Source organism: Trachurus trachurus, assembly GCF_905171665.1.
Source record: "Trachurus trachurus genome assembly, chromosome: 13".
Lineage (NCBI taxonomy): Eukaryota > Metazoa > Chordata > Actinopteri > Carangiformes > Carangidae > Trachurus > Trachurus trachurus.
In genome coordinates, this window is record NC_139892.1 from 18,570,346 (window position 1) to 18,591,466 (window position 21,121).

The following is a 21,121-nucleotide window of genomic DNA, read 5'->3' on the forward strand; positions in this document are numbered from 1 at the left end:
GCTGCCTGATATTTTGCCCTCAGCTGCAGGCGGACGCAGGGGGCGGTGCCGACCCTCCCCCCCTCCCTCCTCGGTAACACCCGCGGTGCTTGACTCGCTGCTGTCAGTCTTTGCAGGGATGGAGGTGTTGGGCGAGCGGCAGCATGCTCTCTCTCACTGACAGCAAGGGAAAACCGACAATGAAAAAACTATCTAGAGCTCAGCAGAAGACATGTTCACCGCGGGGAGCGGCTCGGTAATCGCGTGGTTGTTGTCCCGCAATGAGCCGCCGACCGCGGCCAGCCGGACGGGACATGAGGGCGGCCTGGGTCCTGGCGGTGAGCGCCCTCATCACCGCGCAGCCGGCCGCAGGATCAGCGCTGCTCCCGGACCCTGAGGTACTCCTGTTAGTCCCCACAGTGACTGCAGAGCCACATGGGGTGAAAGCTTTATCTAAACTTACGGCAGCATTTTTTTTAATTATTGTTCAGGTAACTTTACATGTGCCAGTTGGACATTGGAGAAAACAAAAAGTTTTCTATAAGAATAGTCCTAACCCGATGTTAGGTCTGGGGTCTTGGACATCCTCAGTCATTCAAGATCCTTTTATTGCCAACGTGAGGAATGGGTTTACAAATACACTCCTCACAAAAGCATTCAGTTTTCAGATGAAATTTCAGAATTCACCTTTAGAGGTGAACTTAATTTGACCTGCTCTAAACTTTTGAATGCACATGTCAGAAAGGCAGAGAAGTGGACGTCCTTTGGTCTCATGACAACTTATTGAGACATTTACATTTTTTATTATGTTTGTCATGATATAGGCTTATCACTGTAGAACGAACTTTTTACATTTTCCATATATTTCACCTGAGAATTGAATATCCCTAACTTTTTGTGAGTAGTGTATAACTTTAAAGTGACTGCGACCTCACCTATAAAATACAGATAATTACAGTTGATCTGTGATTGTAGAAGACTTATTATGCACCACTTCTCCTAAATCCCCAATAAGGCTGTTTGAGTTTCTATTTTTATTTTCTCAGCATCACATGTAGATGAAAACACTGGTTTATGTTGCTGTTATGATACATGAAAACAAGGTGTGTGTGTGTGTGAGAGAGAAAGACAGCTATATTTGAAGTGGTGATGAATCAAAAATGCTGCATAGATATTCAAAGATTTAACTAAAAGTTGTCATAAAGAAATACGTCTCTGAGCTTGAGGATTAATTAGATAGTCCTACATGTTTAGTAAATAGTGGCATACCGGTAAAATAGGCCAAGATCACTTATTCATGTCTCTGGGTTTTTGGGGATTTCAGTCACATTATCTGTGTACTGCACTAGTTTAATGTGACACCTGTCTTTCCATAGGCTGCACATTTATCTCCATCAAAGCTGTAGGGCCATATACCATCAAGCTCTTACATGTGTTTCCACAGTTTGCCTCTTGTTCTTGCATAAACCAGAGCCCTCTGGCATATTTCACTGTAATGGGACAAAGGGACATTTTCTGTTGCGCACTCTTCTTTGCCCAAGCACAGCTGTCATCTTCTCAAGTTTAATTTCCATCCCAGCTTCACCACATCTGTAATCATAGCTGTGCCTGCTGTTGTCTGAACATGAAACCTGCTATATACACACACCAAGGGCTGTGATTGACAGATCGTAATATCAAACCATCAACATAACTAATCTCAAACCACAATGCAACAACATCTGCTGCCGTGAACTCTGTTGGTTCTTTTTTTGTTTTTTTTACTACATTTTAAGGGTGTTAGGCCTCAGAGTCATTATACACTTGTGTGTACGGTATTTCATGTTTACATGAAATTCTTGTGAAATAATAAATATGAATTTTCAGGGGGACCCCCAAGGGTTTCTTTGTCTTACGGGTGGTCCAGACATCTATACACCCTTTCTGGCAACCTACAGCACATCCAGCACAAATGGAAAACTATCTTTAGACTTTTATAACTTTTCTTTTCCCTCACAGGGTATTTTACCTGTGTGGGAAATTACCAGTGTGTTTTTATGAGATGCATTGTGTTACTCTGGGATTTCTGGTCCATAAAACCAACAGACCTTTATCCAGAATGTGATTTTACGAACTTTTTACAAAGACGCACCTGGAAGCAGTGATGAAGCAAAACGTTTTGCGCTTGAGTTTTCTGTTTTGTATGAGCATTTCTGAAGCACTGTTAACGATTATGATTTCAATGGCAGGTTTTTCTGGAGAAGTACGGCTACCTCCATCAGGACAACCACAATGCGGTGGAGGTGCAGTCTGCCATCCGGTAAGTGATTCAGCCCAACATCTTTATAAAACTTTTTTTTTCATCAGTGAATGGTGGACATCATAGTGCGCACGTCAAAAGCCATACAAATGTGACGTGATGCACTTTGCCAATCTGAGTCAGCTGGTTGTGTGGAGAGTGTTCATCAGGGGGAAGGGTGGCCTCAGCAGGAGACGAGCCTCTAGGGGCTGAGTGTCGGTGCAGGGCAGTAAAACACACCCTCACCTATGCACCGGGAAACCTCTCTTGAACCTTCTCTGAACTGTGCAGGAATTTCAAGAACCTCGCCCTCTGGCCTGCACAGCGACTGTACTGTAATGGAAACTGATTGAAAAGCTTTGCTTGGACTGAGTGATGGGTCAACTCAGTAAACTGTCTGGTTGATGAGCACATACAGTGTTGACATGCAGCATCTATAGTATCGAGCCATTCAGCCAGATCTGACACATTTGGATCCCCCAGATATCAACTGATGTGTGTTGCTCCTGGAGAATAGATAACTAAAAGTCATCCTAACATGACCTCATCACACCACACTACATTCAAGAACTTACATTCACTGTGTTTATCAAGCAGTACATGTTAAACCTTTATAAACTTGGCAGAATCCTGTTTGATATTGCGTTGCTTTAAGATGCTGCAAACAACAGCAGTGAAGTCGAGACTCTCAGACTGGGTGCATGGTCTCTATTCAATTCTGAATTCCTGTTGAATCACAGATTCTTGGCATGATTGAAAAGCCAAATGCCTGTTCAGGAAGAGCATCATTCAAACATTTCCTCCTTCTCTCTCTCTCTCTTTGCAGGGATTTCCAGTGGTTGTCCCGGCTTCCTGTCACAGGTGAACTTGACAGCGCCACCCTGAGGCAGATGTCAGAGCCGCGGTGTGGCGTGTCAGACGAGGGCAGCCAGCAGATCTGGGCTCAGAGAGTGAACACTATCTTCACCGGAAAAAGGGTCGCTGCAGGACGAGGTCAGAGCCGCAGGAAGCGCTCTGCTGCTCAAGGTACTGCAACTTTTGCTGCATTGCAAGAGGACATTAACGTTAATATGTGTGTTTTTCAGTATGTAAATAACATCCTCCGGTGTTTAAAGAAGCCAATCTGATTTGTTCCCTTGTAAGTGGAGGTTTTGTTTGTCCTGTTGTGGGGAGGCCATAAAGACACAGCAGTTAGTTGGGAGTGTCCACCCTCCTAAACTAAAGCACCAAATTGAGCTCAGGGTTGTAATTAAAGCTGCTGTGTTATGTTGCACGCGTCAGCCTGGATGGTTCCTGCTCTTTAGTTGCAATCACACAAGTCTGTGCATCTTTTTTCACATCATATTTACTAGATAATTTTAATAAAACCTCGTTCTTTTTAGTGTAGGAGCTAGGCTACATTCTCCTCTGCAGGTTTTGGTTTGAGGATCCCGTTGAACCCACTGGATGTTGCCTCGCAGTCTGTGTTTTGAAAGATGTCAGGTCATCCTCAAACAGCAGCATTATATCCTACAACTCTGGCCCCAGTTTTTCCTCTGGATGTATGTGAACAATTTCCTCTATAAAGCTACAATTTAAATAAATCTCCCCCTCAAATTCAGATAAAGACCATAATAATTCAAACTGCAGATGGTTTATCTTTTGACCAATGCTGCCACTTAATTGTGTAGTTGGATTGTTCCCTTAAATATCTTTAGAAAATCGCAGGGGCTCTTATTAGAGATTATCCTCATTTTCTAATATAATGAGTGCAGTAAAAAAAAAAGGCATTCATCAGTGAGGAGACCACTGCAATTTCAAGTGGCCAAAGGCTGCAGGATTTAAAGTGTTTAACGGTGGTTAAGAGTGCAGCTGAGCCATCCAGATTTCTTGCAGTAATTGAGAACAAGGTCCTGACCTCCCAGTTTAAGGTGCTTTACAGAAAATCTCTCAGAATTAGAAGGAGTTGTTGCACTTGTTTGTGTATGGTAAACAACCATACATGATCATTACCCTTTTTTTTTGGTGCAACTTCCTCTCACAGTCCAAAAACATGCACATTAGATTGACTGTAAATATAAAGCTCTTATATGTGTGGTAAAGGTGAATATGTGTGGTACTACTACTACAACTAAACTGAGCTAATGGATGGATGGAAGATGGTCTTTGGTCCATTTTATAATGTTTTATATTTGCAGTCATGCTAGTAACTCTGTGGGGCGGTGTCCTCAGAGCCATGATTCTGCAATTTCAATGAAACCCTCTTAGAGAGCCCACAGCATAAGTAAAAATGGTCTAATTCTTGGTGCAGATCTGGATCCTGCTGTAGTTTTAGAGCACTGTGTGTAAATGTGGCTTAGGTCCTGTGTTTTTGTGTCTCCAGTTCCTCCTGTTTGTCTCCGGTGCTGTAATTTCTCTCCTTGCGCCTCCAGCCTCATGGTGTGTGAAGCCTCTGCATTCCTTTCTGTCACTGACGAGGTTGGCTAATGTTCAGGGAATGCAGCGGCGGCTGATGTTTGCCGCTGCCTCTTCATGTCGGTACCTGACATGTTCCTTCTGGTAAACTCATCCACAACTGACTGACTGGATTACGTTGTTTGCCAAGCTGGCTGGCTATGGCCAGATATCTCCACTGGCTGAATAAGTGGATACCTCGCTGAGTGACTGACTGCTTGGCAGGATTACAGCCCGCTCTGGTGTAAGAAAACAACTCTGTCATTATTTTAGTCCCAGACATGACTCACATGACAGGCAGCAGTATTATTACACAAAGAGCTGCGTTAATAGCAGATATCTTTACACCCTCTGGTCAAACCTCTCACAGATCTGGCTTCGTATATCCACTAAAGTAGCTTAGTGGTAGACTATAATAATTTAATTGTCATAGCAGCATTGTACTGTTGTGTAACCACCACCTTCAACATCACGTTGCTGTGTCCTCCAGAAGCTGCAGATATGTTTCCGCCTGAGGCTTAAAGAAATGCTCACAGGGGGAGTCTTATGTTTGGATCTGACGTTTAGAGCAAGAGCATGAGAGTCAGCCATGGAAAAATGCCAGTAATACCTGCATTTCTTTCTGGTTAACGATTAATTACTCCGCACAGTAGGAGCAGGAACAATTGATTTGAAAGCTCCAGTTGTTTTTAGCCATGTTCTATGTGGGGTGATGTTGATCAGTCGGTCCACCACTATCAGATGGACTGGGAAAAGATTTTGTACAGACATTAAAGCAGAAGTAAGCGGAATGTTTGTGTTAATATAAGTCTTAAATAGTTATATCTTCCGACAGCAATCACTTATATAGAGTGTTTGGTCCGAAACACGGGTCTGTCAGTCACTCTGCTCTACTGTAAGCCGAGGAGAAAACTTTCCTTGTATCCTACAACCTTTATCCAATGAGGAGAGCGAACGGTATAAAGGGGCGGTCCTCTCTGTGTGTGCAGCCAAGGGATGCGCGTGAACGTGGTGACGTAGGGACGAGGGCGGGGACTGCTAACTCCATCGGCTGACAGGAAGTTAACCAAAACGACCGGATCGCTTACTTCTGCTTTAAGTGATATATGACAATGCTTCCTCGGTGCAGTTAACATGGATGCAAACAGCGCGCCGAAAAGCGAAACTCGCTTTTTTCATGACCAATTAGGTGACTTGTGTGAATCGTTCAGATCCGAAGAGTTTTTGTTTTTGGGAGGGGGGTCTCAGCTGGGGTCAGTAAAATGTTTTTCTAACAGGCTGACAGTGACAATCACGTGAAGGCGAACTCATTCATGGCTGTCTCTGATTATACTGATAACAGCCTCTTCCAATGTAGACGCGCGACATGCGCGCTCATTAAAACGGCGCGTATCCGCGTGCAGTCGGTGCGACGGCGACGCCGTTTTCCCCCCGTGCGTGGTGGAGCTGTGGCCGCGGACATGCACGGTTCCCTACGTTGCTGTATCAGGCAGATGTTTCCCACGGAGCTCTGCCCCGTTTCAGAGGTGCAGGAAGCCCTGAGTGGAAAGACGTCGCCTCCGCGATGTAGAATGTGTTCAATTAAAGTGAAACTAACACATTATATAGGCCTATATGTCCATTACACACTGAATGAAACATCCCATGTCTTTATTTATTCAGTTTATTTTAATAGCAGGGGTGGAAAGTAACGAGTTACATTTACTCAAGTTACTGTAATTAAGTAGGTTTTTTGTGTACTTGTACTTTTTTGAGTAATTTTTAAAATCAGTACTTTTACTTTTACTTGAGTACATATTGTTGGAAGAAATTTACTTAGTTACATTTTAAATAGCTTAAGTTACAAAGTAAAAAATATATAACTCTGTGTGGGTTGTCAAAAGTAGCTACTGTACGCTGCTGCCGCCTCTCTCTCTCTCTCCCTTCACAGACGCACACAGCAGCAGCAGGTACACACCTCTCTACCCCCTCACTGTTACGTGAGTTAGTGCATAACAGGGCTCGTCGCTATGTTGTCGTCTTAATATTAGCCATTAGCCACAGCTAGCGGTTAAAAGCTGACGTTAATGATTAAAGACAACGTTATCAGGCATGTCCATCTATTCGGTTACGTTTATGGTGACCGTGCCAGACACACCGGGGCTGAAGGCCGGACCGGCGGTCCGTTGAGTTAAATGTAGGAGCCCAGTCAGATCCATGGCCATGCTCAAAGGAACAGACAAGCAGCCCACTGCTTCAGAGCAGTTACAGTACAGAGGCAAGAGAGAGAACCTACAGTAAACCCCCCCTCCTCCTCCTTGAGAGCAGACAAGAAAAAAAACAGGTGTGTGTGAGTGAAAGAGGGAGAGAGAGATTTTTCTTTTCTTTTTTTATCCGTATTGAAAATGGTATTATTGAGTATCGATTCGAATATTTTCCTTAATATCGATATTGAGTTGAAAATGTTAGTATCATGATCATGATCGTGACAACCTTAGTGCCAGTAACTGTAACTGTCCATCTGATTGGCTCTGGACAATTGCAGTGTCTGAAGGTCAGAATCAAGTTGGTGCCACAGGAGCTAAAGATGATGGAGACCAGTGTATCGATGGAGAAGGGGCAAATTTGGAACACAGAGACATGAACGGAGAATGTTAGGCCAATCTCTGGCCATTATACCCCCCCCCCCTCAAGACAAAAAAAAAAAAGTAACTAAGTAACTTGTACTCTGAGTAAATTTTAAATGAACTACTTTTTACTTTTACTTGAGTAGATTTTTACACCAGTACTTTTACTTTTACTTGAGTAAAATTTCATCAAGGTAACTGTACTTTTACTTGAGTAGATTTTTTTGGTACTCTTTCCACCCCTGTTTAATAGTAATAATTATGACTAACATTCAGTGAAGACCTAAAAATCAGTATCTCCAAAATGGAAATAATGCAAAGGAATTTTTTTTTTAAGCATTTATAATATAGAAATGTTGGACTTCTGAAAATGATGTCCATCTATATGCACTCAATACTTGGTTGGGGTTGAACTACTGGAAATTGACTTTCCAGTAGTTCAACCCCCCCCCCCCCCCCCCTCGGGAAATTCCTCTCTTTTTTGGTCCTGACCCGTTGGCATCCCTGAGTTAAGTTCACCTTAGTGGTTGTGACTGAAAACAAAAACTGGACAGATACAATGAAATTAATCCCAATTATTCACAATAAATTGAACTCTTTGTTTGTTGTGATTAGCAGCACTTAGTCCATATACATTTACATTATACACTGAGAATAGAAAGCTTATTAGAGTTATAATCTTGCTGGATAAATTTGCATGGATGAGAGAGAAAAATCCTTATTTTGGTATCAGATCAAATACTGATATTCAAAGGAAGCCTTGGCATCAGTTGCATTGATGTTTTTGGTTGTCAGTCCAAACACCTGTATGGATTACTGCTGTTCTTTAGCAGCAGACGATACATGCACTGATCTAGGCTGACCATGACTTAATGCTTAACTGTTTGGGCTGTTTGCCCTTGACGACCAACACCGGCTGCCAGATGAAGCCTGCAGGCTACAGCAACATGCAGATGAGTCAGACGCTGTCTAACTTGCTGTTTATTCACCCACAGCTGTGGTGCGATGTGATTTTGTTTAGTGTTAGCATGGCTGCCACTGAGCTTCCTGGAAACTAAAAACAGACCTCGAGTTGTGCTACAACCTGACGACCGTTCCCACTGATATTTGCAGGTCTGACATTCCACAACACTCGTCCAAGATAAGTGCTAGAAGTGTGATGCATGTGTGTGTGTTTTTCTGATGTACATTAAACTGCCCCTCACTTCACCACCATTTTACTACATACTGTACCATTTAGTGCAATTTTACACTTGTTTCAGTAGCATGTGCATGCTGCAACAATCAGCTGATTTGGTTTTGATTAGTTTTCAACGCAAAAACGCACAAATTCCTCAGTTCCAGCTTCTGTTTCATAGCCTATCATTTTAGTTAAATGTCTTTGGCTATTAAAGTATTGGCCAGACAAAACAACCCATGTTATGATGATAATTCAGGATCTGATGGCCATGTTGGTCCGTCACTGTCTCTCCACCACTCTGGTCCAGACTGAAACAGCTATTGGATGCATCGTCATGAACTTCTATTCAGTTCAGACCTTTATGTTTACCTCAGGAGGAATGGGAGCTTTGGTGATTTCCTACTTTTTCAGGTTGAAACTTAAATCGGTCCGAAGCACCTGCCAAACTAATGATGTTCCCATTGGCCTCAGCTGTACATTGTGTTTGGTGCTAAAATGCTAAACAAAGATGGTGACCCTGATTAGCAACCTGAACGTCACCATGTTAACATTATGTCATTATACCAATAGTGTTAACATGGTATCATTAGTATTTTTTTTAACATATCACAGTCTTGTCTTACAAATATAATGGTATTCAGAAAAATAAAAAAAGATACATATAATGTTCTAAAAAAAAAGAGAGCGAGAAAGGGGGGTAATTTTACAGACAACCAAGGCTCCCTTATGAATTCAGTCATCATTCTGTGGTTTAGGAAGGGTCTTCCTAAAAAAACTATATCCAAGGTCCCACATAATCAAAGAATGGAGTCCATATATCGTATCATTAGTATTTTTTGCTCCGTTTTGTATGTTGTCATTTTGCTGCCAGTCATCTTAAAAACTTGCACATGATTTTCTTACATTAGTTAGGTGAAATGAATCATTAGATTAATTTAGAAAAATTGAATGAATGAATGAATGAATGAATGAATTGTCCAGACACCGGTGACAGCAGACTTTGCATCTCTGTGTGTGCGTGTGTCAAACAGCCTCCTCAACACCAGCAACAAACAAGATCTCCCTGTGCCTCCACAAACAATAACTTGGGCTATCTGATGATCTCGGTCACTTCCTAATGTCTGTGATAACCCACCCTCCCTACACTGCTGCCATAGAGGGCATCTTGTTAATTGCTTCCATAAGGGAAGTCGTGGAATGTCTTGTGTATCGGACTTCCTGGCTTCGCCGACCGTCCTCGGGGACCTCTTACTCCGCTGCAGTCTGGGATGGAGAGAAGGCGCCTGAGCTCTGCTGAGAATACACTTCTGTACACAAAGTGTGGCAACAAGCTTAAAGCACACAGTTCATGTGGGAGTGAGAAATGGAGGTGGGCTGGGAAAGGGGCTCCCTGACTTCAGTGTTTTGATGCACTGACAAACCTGTGTGAATAAGTCATGTTTAAAACTCAGACGTTTACAGGACAGTGCAGGTTGTAATGACGTTGATGTTGATTTGTGACCTTTGCGTATCTTTCCTGAGTTAATGTAAATCAGTAGGACGGCAGATGCGCTTGAACAGTTCGAGGCCCGAGGTGCTTCCACTCTCGCTGTCTAACATTTCTGCAAACTGTGCAAAAAACCCCCGCCAATGACCAAGTTTTTTAACCCACTTGCTACTGAAGCACAGATTCTGTTTGTCCGTTTACTCCCAAAGAAACACACTCATGTCACCGCCAAACCCATGTCTTAATGGCTCCAGATACTCAGATATTTTCCTGCCTCCAGAGAGTATTGAGGTCTCTTGGTAATTCACAGTATGTAGTGAGTGAATACCTCTTGTTTATCGCTCTAATCTTTCACACGACTATTTGCTGGGGGGGTTTTCTGTTAACCAAGCACAAACTGGATCAAAATAGCTCAAATTTGAAACATAAATGTGTCCACAAGCGCAGCCGGTGCAGGGGCTGTGGGAGTGTGTAATGCAGGCATGTGTGCAGACCTCCCACTCACTTTTGGCCTTCATGTCCCGGGGCAGACATACGTCGACTACGTCCTTAAATAGTTTGAGTGTGTATGATTTATGGTGCCATTTTATAGTTATGCCTCAAGTGTGAAAGTGTGTGTGAATCCATAAAGAAAAGGAATTGGTTGACATGACCTATGTATATGTTATATGCACTATATATCGTTCAATGTCATACATTTTTCTGGTGTTTTGATTATTGTTTATACTCTGGTATTAAAGTGAAGCGTTATAGGTTTATCCAGGGAGTCAACATCTACTCTAAATATTTTCATCATGTCTTTTTATGGAAAAAAAAATAACCATCCCAGAAAATATCTTTGGACAGAGTGGTCTTGAGTTATGAAATGTTTGATTTTTACAGAGAGGATGTTTCCGTCACCTCTTCCACTACACAGCTCTGTGCGCTCACACACACTGGTGTTGAGCGAGCATCCAGCTGCCTCTCCTTAAAGGTCCACATTATCTAATGATTGTTTCCTGCCAGCCGGGCAGCCTCTCTGTCTGCCTGCCTGTCGTGGTGGAGGTGTGTGCTGCATGGGCTGCAGCCTGTGTGTGTTTGCTTTGTCTCCAGATTGCTACATTGTGTAATCCTTTGTATATATATGAAGAGATTAGAGTCTTGTGAATGAAACGAGTGGCTGAATCTGACTACCCGCTCCCCACCTCCCTCCGTCCCTCTATCCCTGAACAAATGTGAGATTCTGCATGTTTGAGACACACGTAATTATGTCAAAGCTGAAAAACCACACACGCGTGTTGAAGTAAACTGTTTAGAGAAGCATGTACTCAGAGTGCATATCGGTTTACTCAGCTGTGTACTAACATGGTTAACATCCTATCATTTTGGCTCGGCCTGTTGGATGTGACAAGACTCCACTTCAAAACACCTCGGGTGAACACGGGGTGTCAGGCATCTGAATTATAACATTCAGCAAACTCAAGATTTAAACACACACCTACTCCACTGGGTCTACAGAACTAATTAATAACAGTGTGGAGAACACCATCACAAGTGTTGTATGAATGATGATAACACTGTGAAGCCAATATAAATACCACACATCAGTTAACAAAGGAATACGACCATCAAGAGAGAAAACAAATTACCTTAACAAAAAAACGTTATCCCTTTATTTGGTATTAACTTTTCTCAGTTAATTTGTGGGGACCATAAAAAAGCCCCATTTTCCAGAGTTGAGGACCACAGTTTGATGTAGTTTGTTTTTGCCAAAGACATTCAGTATTCAGATGTAGGTGGAAAAGCAACATTATCTTTGAAGCTCAGTGATGAGTGACAGTGAGACCAGCGGAGCGTCGACAGCTGTCTGATCAGTGAGTGACTGAGAAATGTGAATGAAAGTAAACAACATTATATTAAGTCTTACTGTAGATATATTTTTGATTGATTGACAGGCTATAGGTTCTAGTTAGATGAGGCTGAGAAGATAAAAGGCCAGTTATTGATCTTTTACTTGTGAGTCTTTTATACAAAGACTCTGACACATTAACTGTCATCACAATCAACTAGCAACAAAATAATCATCTTAGTCACCTATCTTATTGTTTTAATTTAAAGCCAATCATATTGCAGTTTTGTTTTCATCCATGTTTTCATAAACTTGTTAACGAATACCCTTTGTACATGTTTCAATGAAATATTAATATTTTTTCTTCTTTTTTCCTTTGTTAGTTTTTTTTCTCATAAACTATGTTTTCCAGGGGATAGGTGAGCTCCTCTTGTTCACAGGCACGCTGCCAAAGGTTTTGTTTTGGTTATCTGGTGAACAGAGCTTATCTGCAGTTGTCCTGGCTGTAAGTTTGCGATGAATACATACCTGCATGTCTCATATCTCTGTTCCTCTTCCCCTCCTCTCTCTCTGTGGGTGATCTCCAGCTGAGAAGTGGTACAAACGTCATCTGACCTACCAGATCGTGAACTGGCCTCGCCATCTGTCTCTGGGCTCGGTGCGGCTGGCGGTGCGTGCAGCTTTCCAGCTGTGGAGCAACGTGTCAGGCCTGGTCTTCCAGGAGGCCCCTGAAGGGCCCGCAGACATCCGACTGGCCTTTTACGAGGGAGACCACAACGACGGGGCCAGCAACGCCTTTGATGGACCAGGTCAGAGTCAACCACACATCACAACTGTCTGTCCATTCATATCTGATCCTTAAAGGGATAGTTCAACATTTTGGCAAATTGGCCCATTGCCATAATCGCTATAGTCATAGCAGTAGGTTCGTTACTTTTATTTGTCGGTGTAAGCTATTTTTAGAACGGAGGAGCGGAGCGGCAGGCTGTTCAGAGCTACACTATGGAGGCTAATGGAATTTCTTGGTTTCCCTCATCAAACTCATCAAATACAAAATCCCAAAACTCCAAAACGCTTTCGTGGACAAGTTGTGAGCTGCACAATCACCACGCTATGAGATAATAATAGAACGTTACGAGACAGAGTTGTTTTAGAGGTAAATTCATGCAAAACCGCTGATGCGCGTTGCGTTCAGGGACAGTTTTTCAGCAAGCAGACTCTGTATTTACCTCGAAAACGGCTCCGTTTCGTAACGTTCCATTATTATCTCATAGCGTGGTGATTGTGCAGCTCACAACTTGTCCACGAAAGCGTTTTGGAGTTTTGGGATTTTGTATTTGATGAGTTTGATGAGGGAAACCAAGAAATTCCATTAGCCTCCATAGTGTAGCTCTGAACAGCCAGCCGCTCCGCTCCTCCGTTCTAAAAATAGCTTACACCGACAAATAAAAGTAACGAACCTACTGCTATGACTATAGCGATTATGGCAATGGGCCAATTTGCCAAAATGTTGAACTATCCCTTTAATGAGATAACATGCACATCTGATATCTGATCACAGGATCTGTGTGTGTAACCTGATTAATGTGCATAATCAGATTAAGTCATATGTAATGGTTTGATTTCACACTCTACCTGAATCACATAATAACATGAGTTAACATGTTTGTAAACATGATGGAGGAGGAAAGTTGTAGCTCCTCTCATTACTGCAACAATAGTTGTATTGTATTGTATTTTTATTAGCACATGAAAGATATATAAAACAGCATATTAAAAAGTGGAACAACAACAACAACAACAACAACAACAACAACAACAACAAAAAAACACACCAAGTATACAGTAGATGTGCCTGAGAAACCAAAAAACCCCTAAGGGCTTGTCAAGTGGTTCTCCTAAAGTTGATATATCATTTAGTTTATAGTGTATTAAGCAACCTGTGGACATAGTTTTGGTCATATACTAAGATGTATACATTTATCATATTGATTTGGTCTTGTCATGATTTTTGCATGGTCAGCTGACTTGAGTGCTGTTTCTTTCCCTCTAATTAATCCCAAATTGCAGTTAATTTTAAGACCCCTCATAGTCAGAGATTACAGCCCTGTAAAATAAATTGTTACTAAAAAATAAAATTGGGTGTAACTGTGCAACATTGAGCCATCACTTAATAAAATGTTTAGCCATCCCCAGATGTGACTGTTGAGATATTAAAGTTATTATTGTGACATGTTTCCTCTGACGTCTTCTGCTCTGACCCTCAGGAGGAACTCTGGCTCACGCCTTCCTGCCTCGTCGGGGCGAAGCCCACTTCGACATGGCAGAGAGGTGGACGTTGAACGGACACAAAGGACACAACCTGTTCATGGTGACCGCCCACGAGATCGGACACACTCTGGGACTGGAGCACTCCCCCGTCCGTCACGCTCTGATGTCGCCGTACTACAGGAAGCTCGGCCGCAGCCTGGTGCTGAGCTGGGACGACATCATGGCGGTGCAGCAGCTGTACGGTGAGAGCTTCTTTATAACATCATTTATCCAAACCCATTGTTTCCGTTTGTGGGTTTAAGGTCACAAACTCACGTTGTTGGGTTGTTTCAATTCATTTCAAGCTACTAAGCAGCTACTCAGGGGAACTGTTTTCTTTGTTAAAGGGAAAGTGTGTGGTCCCAAGGTCATGAGCAGTGTGAAACATGGCACCTTCACTGAACGCACAAAGAAATGTTGTCTTTGAAGTTTGAAAGGTTGGGGGGAAAAAAACCTCTTTAGTGGACAGATGACAAATGTCTCACTGTCTGGCCTCAGGTCTGCTTAGTTAACGATGGAAAAATGAGACTGTGGTTTGAACTGGACTATAATTGGAATACATAGAACCAATTACATGAATTACTGACTTGTTATGAAACCATGCTGTCTTTGAGGAAAAACAGAAGTAGGGTAATTTTTGCTCCGTGGCCCATTAAATTGGGAGTCGTGGCACTGAGCTGTGAAAAGGCCTGAGAGGCAGCCCTGAGGGTCGCCAGCTGCAAACGCAGAATGAGAAGATGTAGAACAGCAAAGCTCCAGAAGATCATTGCAACCTAGAAATGACACAGAAAAAATACAGAAAGATCCAGAGCAGGCAGGCAGGCAGTCTCTTCCTGGCTGTTTGTACTGTACTTGTACATTTAAGTGCACAGCACCTTCAAAGCGCATAAACAAATAAACCTCACAAGTGTGACTGTGTGACTCAGAGTCCAAGTCAACGTAAAGTTTGTAAAACAGCGAGACAGAGAACAGACAGTATTTTGCCAGCTCTTTGAGTTTCATGGTGGTAAACATGGGAAAACATCAAATCTTCATCACAGAGCTGAATCAACATCCCGTCTTTGTGTTTCCAGTGGAGTTTGCCTTTAACAGCAGGAAGAGTCTGTTCTATCAGCCTCAGCTCTGTAGCTGCTGGGCGACGTGGGCAGGAACGTGAGGGCAGCAGAGGTGCTGTGAACGTCAAAACAACACTCACTTACACACACACACACACACACACACACTCAGTGACTTATTTTCTGTTTTATTATCAGCTCTCCTGTAAAAACACACACACACACGGTGTTTGCCTGGGAGTTTTGTCTGCTCTGTCGTGATAGATTGATGGTTCTGGTTCAGAGTGTGGGAGCATTGCATACGTCTTTTGTGCATGACAAATGTAAAGTTTCTGTTTACTGAGTGCGTCGTCCCTCCTGGCATGTGTTAGGCAGGTTTCCACATGTGCGTCTGCAGAGCTCTCTTTTTTTTCCGTCCTCTTTTATCACAGCTGCTAAGAACTGATTTCAGAACACGTCGTCTTAACTTGTTTGCATCAAAAGTAGCTTATTAATCACCTGACGTCCTCTGATGATGACGTGGTGCTCTGATAGAAGATGCGGCCATGTTGCATGAAGTTCTTTGACCCTGAAGCGCAGGTGTAAAGCAGCTGCAGAGGGCCAGTGCCTTCTCCAGGAATGTCTGCGTGGCTGCAGGACAGTCTCACACGATCATTTGGGTAATTAGGCTCGAAACCTAGGGTCCAGTCCAACAGACGCTTTGCAGACAGGACATGTCCAGATGTCGGTCCTCCTTCCTCTTTAATATCTGAGGAGTCCCATCTGCTCTGTCTCTGGAGATACAGTGGCATCAGCTTCCTAAAATGATATTTGCCAGCACTTTCTCCCCAGAGCCTCATGTAACACTCTGACTTAAAAAACCCCAAAAAACAAAAACTCACTCACAGTCACACACATCTATTTCTCATGACATTTGATTCACAGTGTCACCATAGACTCTGCAATTAAAGCAATTCACACTACTGTGCAGCAGTTGAATTGATCAGTGTTCAGGTGGTTATGGAGCTGTTTGTGGTTTGTTTGGGAACATTTGCTTGTCAGTAATTAAAAGAATCTGAGACAGCACACTCTTTTTGTTATTGCTTCACAAAAAGTTCATCCAGCATTCTCAGGTGGAGTTTAGCAAAGTGCAACATGCTCTTTCTTTCCACCACATGATGATTTCAACCCTGTGGCTGTAATTTCTGTGGACTGCAGCCGCTCCCACGTCAATGTCAAACAGCTCCAGAGGCAGATATGAACAAGAAGCCCATCTGACAGGTCTGCAGGCGCTCTGGTATCACTGGAGTGTATGTATGTGTAGGTGTGTGTGCGTGTGGATGTGTGTAGGTGTGTGTAAGGCAACCATCCCGGGTGTTGGCATGGCGATGTGATGGGAAGCAGATGTGAGGCAGCCTGAATATGTCAGTCTCCTGAGCTGATCTGGGACTGATTTGCTCAGCAACAAAAAACAAAGCAGCATACATTCAACAAGACGCATGTGGTGTTTCTGCCTCATTAGACAATATACGTATGTACATACAGTCAGTAAGTAAGTAAGTAAGTTTAATTTATATAGCACTTTTCATAGATAAAATCACAAAGTGCTTTACAACAAGGGTAAAATGCAATAAAATACAGTACAGAGATCACAACAAAAAAATACATAACAGCACAATTTCAGGAAAACTTTACAGAGGCCCCACAACGTCAACATCAGTTGAAAGCCTGTCTAAAAAGATAGGTTTTAAGTTCTTTCTTAAAACCTTCAGTGGACTCTATACTGCGCAAGGTCGATGGTAGAGCATTCCAAAGGCGAGGGGCACAGGCCTGGAAAGAGCAGTCACCTCGTGTTTTAAAACGGGTGCGGGGGACCATCAAGAGTTTCTGGTCTGATGACCTTAATGTATAGTGTGGTGGTGGTGGTGGTGGTGGTGGGACGTGTTACAAATCTTACATGAGAGACCACTATGTTAAAATGACTTTAAGTACTTAAACATGTTACTTAGGTAAAAGTTAAAAAGTATTTAAAATATCAGTAGTAAAAGAATCACTGCAGAAAGTATTCTAAGATTAAATCTGATTTTACTGGATTAAGAGTATTGATACTTGGATATTATTGTACGTTCATGTAGTTGGTTGAATTGTTACTTAAAATCTGTATTGGCAAAGTGACATAAAACTAAAAATGTTAAATGTTGTAGCAGAGTTAGAGGTTAAGTTTCCATCTCAATTGTAGTGGAGTATATAGAGGCAAATTGGAAAACTTAGATTTATGTTTCTCAAATGTATGTTTAAATGTACAATTTGAGTTGGACAGTCACACTGAAGATGAATGGTAATAATAATATTGAATTGGTTCCAAATTATAAATAACTTCCGTTGCACACATCGTACATCACAGATAAAAACCTCAATCCTCATAATTTACTTAATTTTCTTTGTTTTGTAGTTTGTAGCACAAGGGCATGCAGATCTCACTGTGTGTAACAGAGGGGCAGGATTTTAAGGTACTCGAGTGTCATGTTTGTTTCTTATTTGACACTACATTTATTCCACAGCCACCATACTGTATGTGTTAAAATCTACTTGATCAGCTGCAAGAATTAAGATTTGAACACTGCAAAGACCAGAATTTCCCCCAAACTGTACATTGAATACTGTTACTTTAGTACAAGATCTGAATACCTTTTCCTCCACTGATGAATGTAAACAGGGAATAAGGAGGGAGGTTTTAGTCCTCCAGCTCTTATCTTACCACACTGCTCGTATACTATGTGCAGCTGTCTGTGTTATCCACCGTGGTCTGTATATCTATTTTTCCTGCAATCTTCTCCCTGCTCTTGGGTGTGCTGATTTTATCCACCTCCTATACAAATGTTTGTTCAGCTCCTTGCAAACAAAGTGGCTGTAATCATGTCTAAAGCGGCATCATTTACTCTTACACTTTGGTATGTCGTGCTCTTCCTTTTGTTCTGCTGTGGCTTGTTCTTTATTGTTTTGATTTCATGTGCCTGGAGTCTCCACTTTGAGGTTGCACATGCTGAAAAATAGAATAAGTGGTTAGTTTTTTGTTGTTGTTGTTGTTGCTTGGTGCTAAAAAATTCAATAAGTTTAAGGTTCTGTGCTCTCTCTGTGAATCCTTTTGTTTATTTCCTCTGCAGTGTGTCGTCATCCATCAGTATACATCAACCCAGCCACATCCTGTGACAGATGATTTAGATGTTAACATTATCCAACTCCTGCTTTGGAAGAAGTCTCTGCTGTTTGTCTTTCAGTTTGTTCCCATGCCGTCCAATTTAGAGAATACGTAAACTGCTTTTGGCATGCATGAGAAATTAGACTGGTCTCACAGTGTCGCCACAGTTCTGTTTGGTTATTGTGGTTTTTAAACAACAATCACTAGACGGTTAATTGTTTTGCAGAATAATGGACGACGGCAGTGAATGGATGCATCTTTCATGACTTTGACTTTGTCTTTGCTCCCAGGTAAGCCATCAGGTGACCGCCCAGTCAGGTTGCCAGGTCAGGTTTTGTATGCCACGCTACAGGAGTGGGAGTCCACTGAGCTGAAGACCACAGACCAGCCTCTCTACTGCCAGGGCATCTTTGATGCCATCACTATGGGTGAGGTTCAAATTAAATATTATTAGAAACGCACAGTCAGAAACGTCTAACAAAGAAAACCAAATCATGCAGAGACAGGATGGACTAATGTTATCATAGTGATCAAACTGGTGAACAAAGCCATTTTGAAATATTTTGTCAACCACATTGTAATGTTAGTGGAAATGAAACAAAACTAGGAAGAGAGCAGGCTGATGAAAACCAGATACATGCTAATGTAGACTTACTTTGTGGAAACAGCTATAGCCAAAGTTTAGAACAAACCTTCTTTGATGTGTTACACGTGTATTTACCCTTGTACTTTGTTCTGTGCATATCCAGACCAGAATGGCACTGTGCTGGTGTTTCGGGGCAGTGTGTACTGGACAGTGTCCGCTAAAGGTGGCGTGAGTGACCCTCTGCCTCTGCGCCAGCGCTGGCCTGACCTCCCTCCGGCCATTGAAGCTGCTGCTTTCTCCCCGCTGGACTCCAAGTGGTATTTTTTCAAAGGTGCTGCTTCGCTGGGCTCATTACTGTGACTCACACTGCCTTTTAAAGACATTCTCTAACCTACTGGCCAACTTCACGCAACTGTTAAAGCCCTAAAATAGACTCTAGTGTGCCTTTTAAATAGAAGAGTGCTATTTAAAGACACTATAGTGCACTTAGCTGCCTCAGCTGTAGTTATTAAGTAGTTTCACCTTTGTGCTAAAGGCTAATTATGTGCTGGAAGTTATTGCCAAGTTTACCTTTGATCGTAAACACCTGCTGACGTTATCTCAGTTCACTTATCTGTGAGATGCAAAACAGTTTTATGTAAAATGCAGACGCCCAGCTGAGGCTCCACAAATCATCTTCACCTCTCTCTGTCCTTTGTTGTCTCAAAGAGACACTGCTGACGTTCGATGTCAAGAGCAGCAGGCTGTATTTCCTACAGACACTGACATGTCTAAGATTATTTGGATAAGGAAACATGATAAAATTACTGTCAAGTCTTAGTTTTAAAGGAGCAGGATGCGTTTTATCTCTGTTTTTTAGTACAAGTATCTTAAAGCAGCAAGTGGCAGAGTGACTTTGTGCTGTGAGTGTCATGTGAAATCTTGAGCCCTGCATGAAATTATTGGTGTTATGAATGTTTGGATGGTGCATTGCAAATTATTTCTACACATTTGACATAATGTTCAGTTGTAAACCGTGTCAAGTTTTAGCTTTGTTTTTTGTAAATCCTCCTCTGGTTCTCGTGCTCTGCAGGGAAGCGGATGTGGCGCTACACAGGCACTGTGCTGGACCGCGGCTTCCCCAGAAGGAGCAGTGATTTGGGGCTCCCTCACCACCCTGACTGTGCCTTCTTTTACGCCCCGCTGGGTCACATGATCCTCTTCAAGGGCTCCCGTTACTCCGTGCTTAACCTCAAAACACTGCGCCAAGAGCCCTACTACCCCCGCAGGCTGACAGACTGGACCGGGGTGCCACAGGGGACCAATGGGGCGCTGACCCGTCCGGGCGGATGCCTCTTTCTGTTCAGAGAACAGCGCTTCTGGACTTTTGACCCGGTCAAGGTGAGAGTCACCAGAGAGGGTCTGTGGGCGAAGGATCTGAGCTGGACTGGTTGCAGCAACGCTCCACAGAGCAACAACATCCTCTGACCAGCAGATGGAGCTCTAAGCCTGACATTAAGTGCAATTTGTTGATGGATACTGTAATACAGAGGTGCTATATTTTTTCTGCCTAAACCCACATTGAGTTTGCATCTTGCAGAAGGACTTACAGAGACAAGCTTACTTGGTTTACATATTTTGAAGCACATACAGTATTTATACCGCAGAGCAAATTGTCTTACTGTATCTGGATGTTCAATGAAAGCCTTTTTTAGTGCAGTTCAGACTGTTGTTAGGTGGTTAGATCATTTGAAACCATATCTTTAAAACCAATCCCCTTATTGTTGTATTTGCACATTGTCAAAGAAATCACAAGATCTGTGTTTTTTAAAATGTTTTTATCATGTTGTGTGCAGTGTCACAAACATATATTTGATACTGTATAAATAACTGCTCTTTAATTTGGCCTGTGATTGTGTCCATCCCTCCTTGTGGTTTGTTTTAGTAACTGCTGCCTTCAAAGGTCCAAGTGTTTGGGCAATATGACAGGTACAATGTGAAGTGAGTAGATAATGTGTAAGAGAGCAGAACAGGTTGTCGACTTGTGGAGTGCGATGGTTGGTAGATGAGTGGTGGGTGTTTTCACAAAGCTGGCAGCTGTGTGACGTATATTAAGAAACTGAAGTAGAGAACAAAACAACTCCATTAATGTTTCCAAATTCAACCAAATATGAAATTCTGTCTGGTTCAGGATTGAAGGCTGAACAGCAGCGGTTTGACAAC

At 42.5% G+C, this 21,121-nt stretch overlaps 1 protein-coding gene across 1 annotated transcript; it reads left to right on the plus strand.

Moving 5' to 3' along the window:
* Window positions 1–260: 260 nt before the first annotated feature.
* Window positions 261–20,386, plus strand: mmp28 (matrix metallopeptidase 28; the record flags this gene model as incomplete). The annotated part of the gene is made up of 8 exons (XM_083984535.1): window positions 261–377; window positions 2,208–2,278; window positions 3,084–3,283; window positions 12,378–12,599; window positions 14,058–14,303; window positions 18,624–18,761; window positions 19,083–19,250; window positions 19,992–20,386. The coding sequence occupies 8 exons, from the start codon at window positions 261–263 to the stop codon at window positions 20,384–20,386; spliced, it is 1,557 nt and encodes a 518-aa protein (XP_083840661.1).
* Window positions 20,387–21,121: the final 735 nt, after the last annotated feature.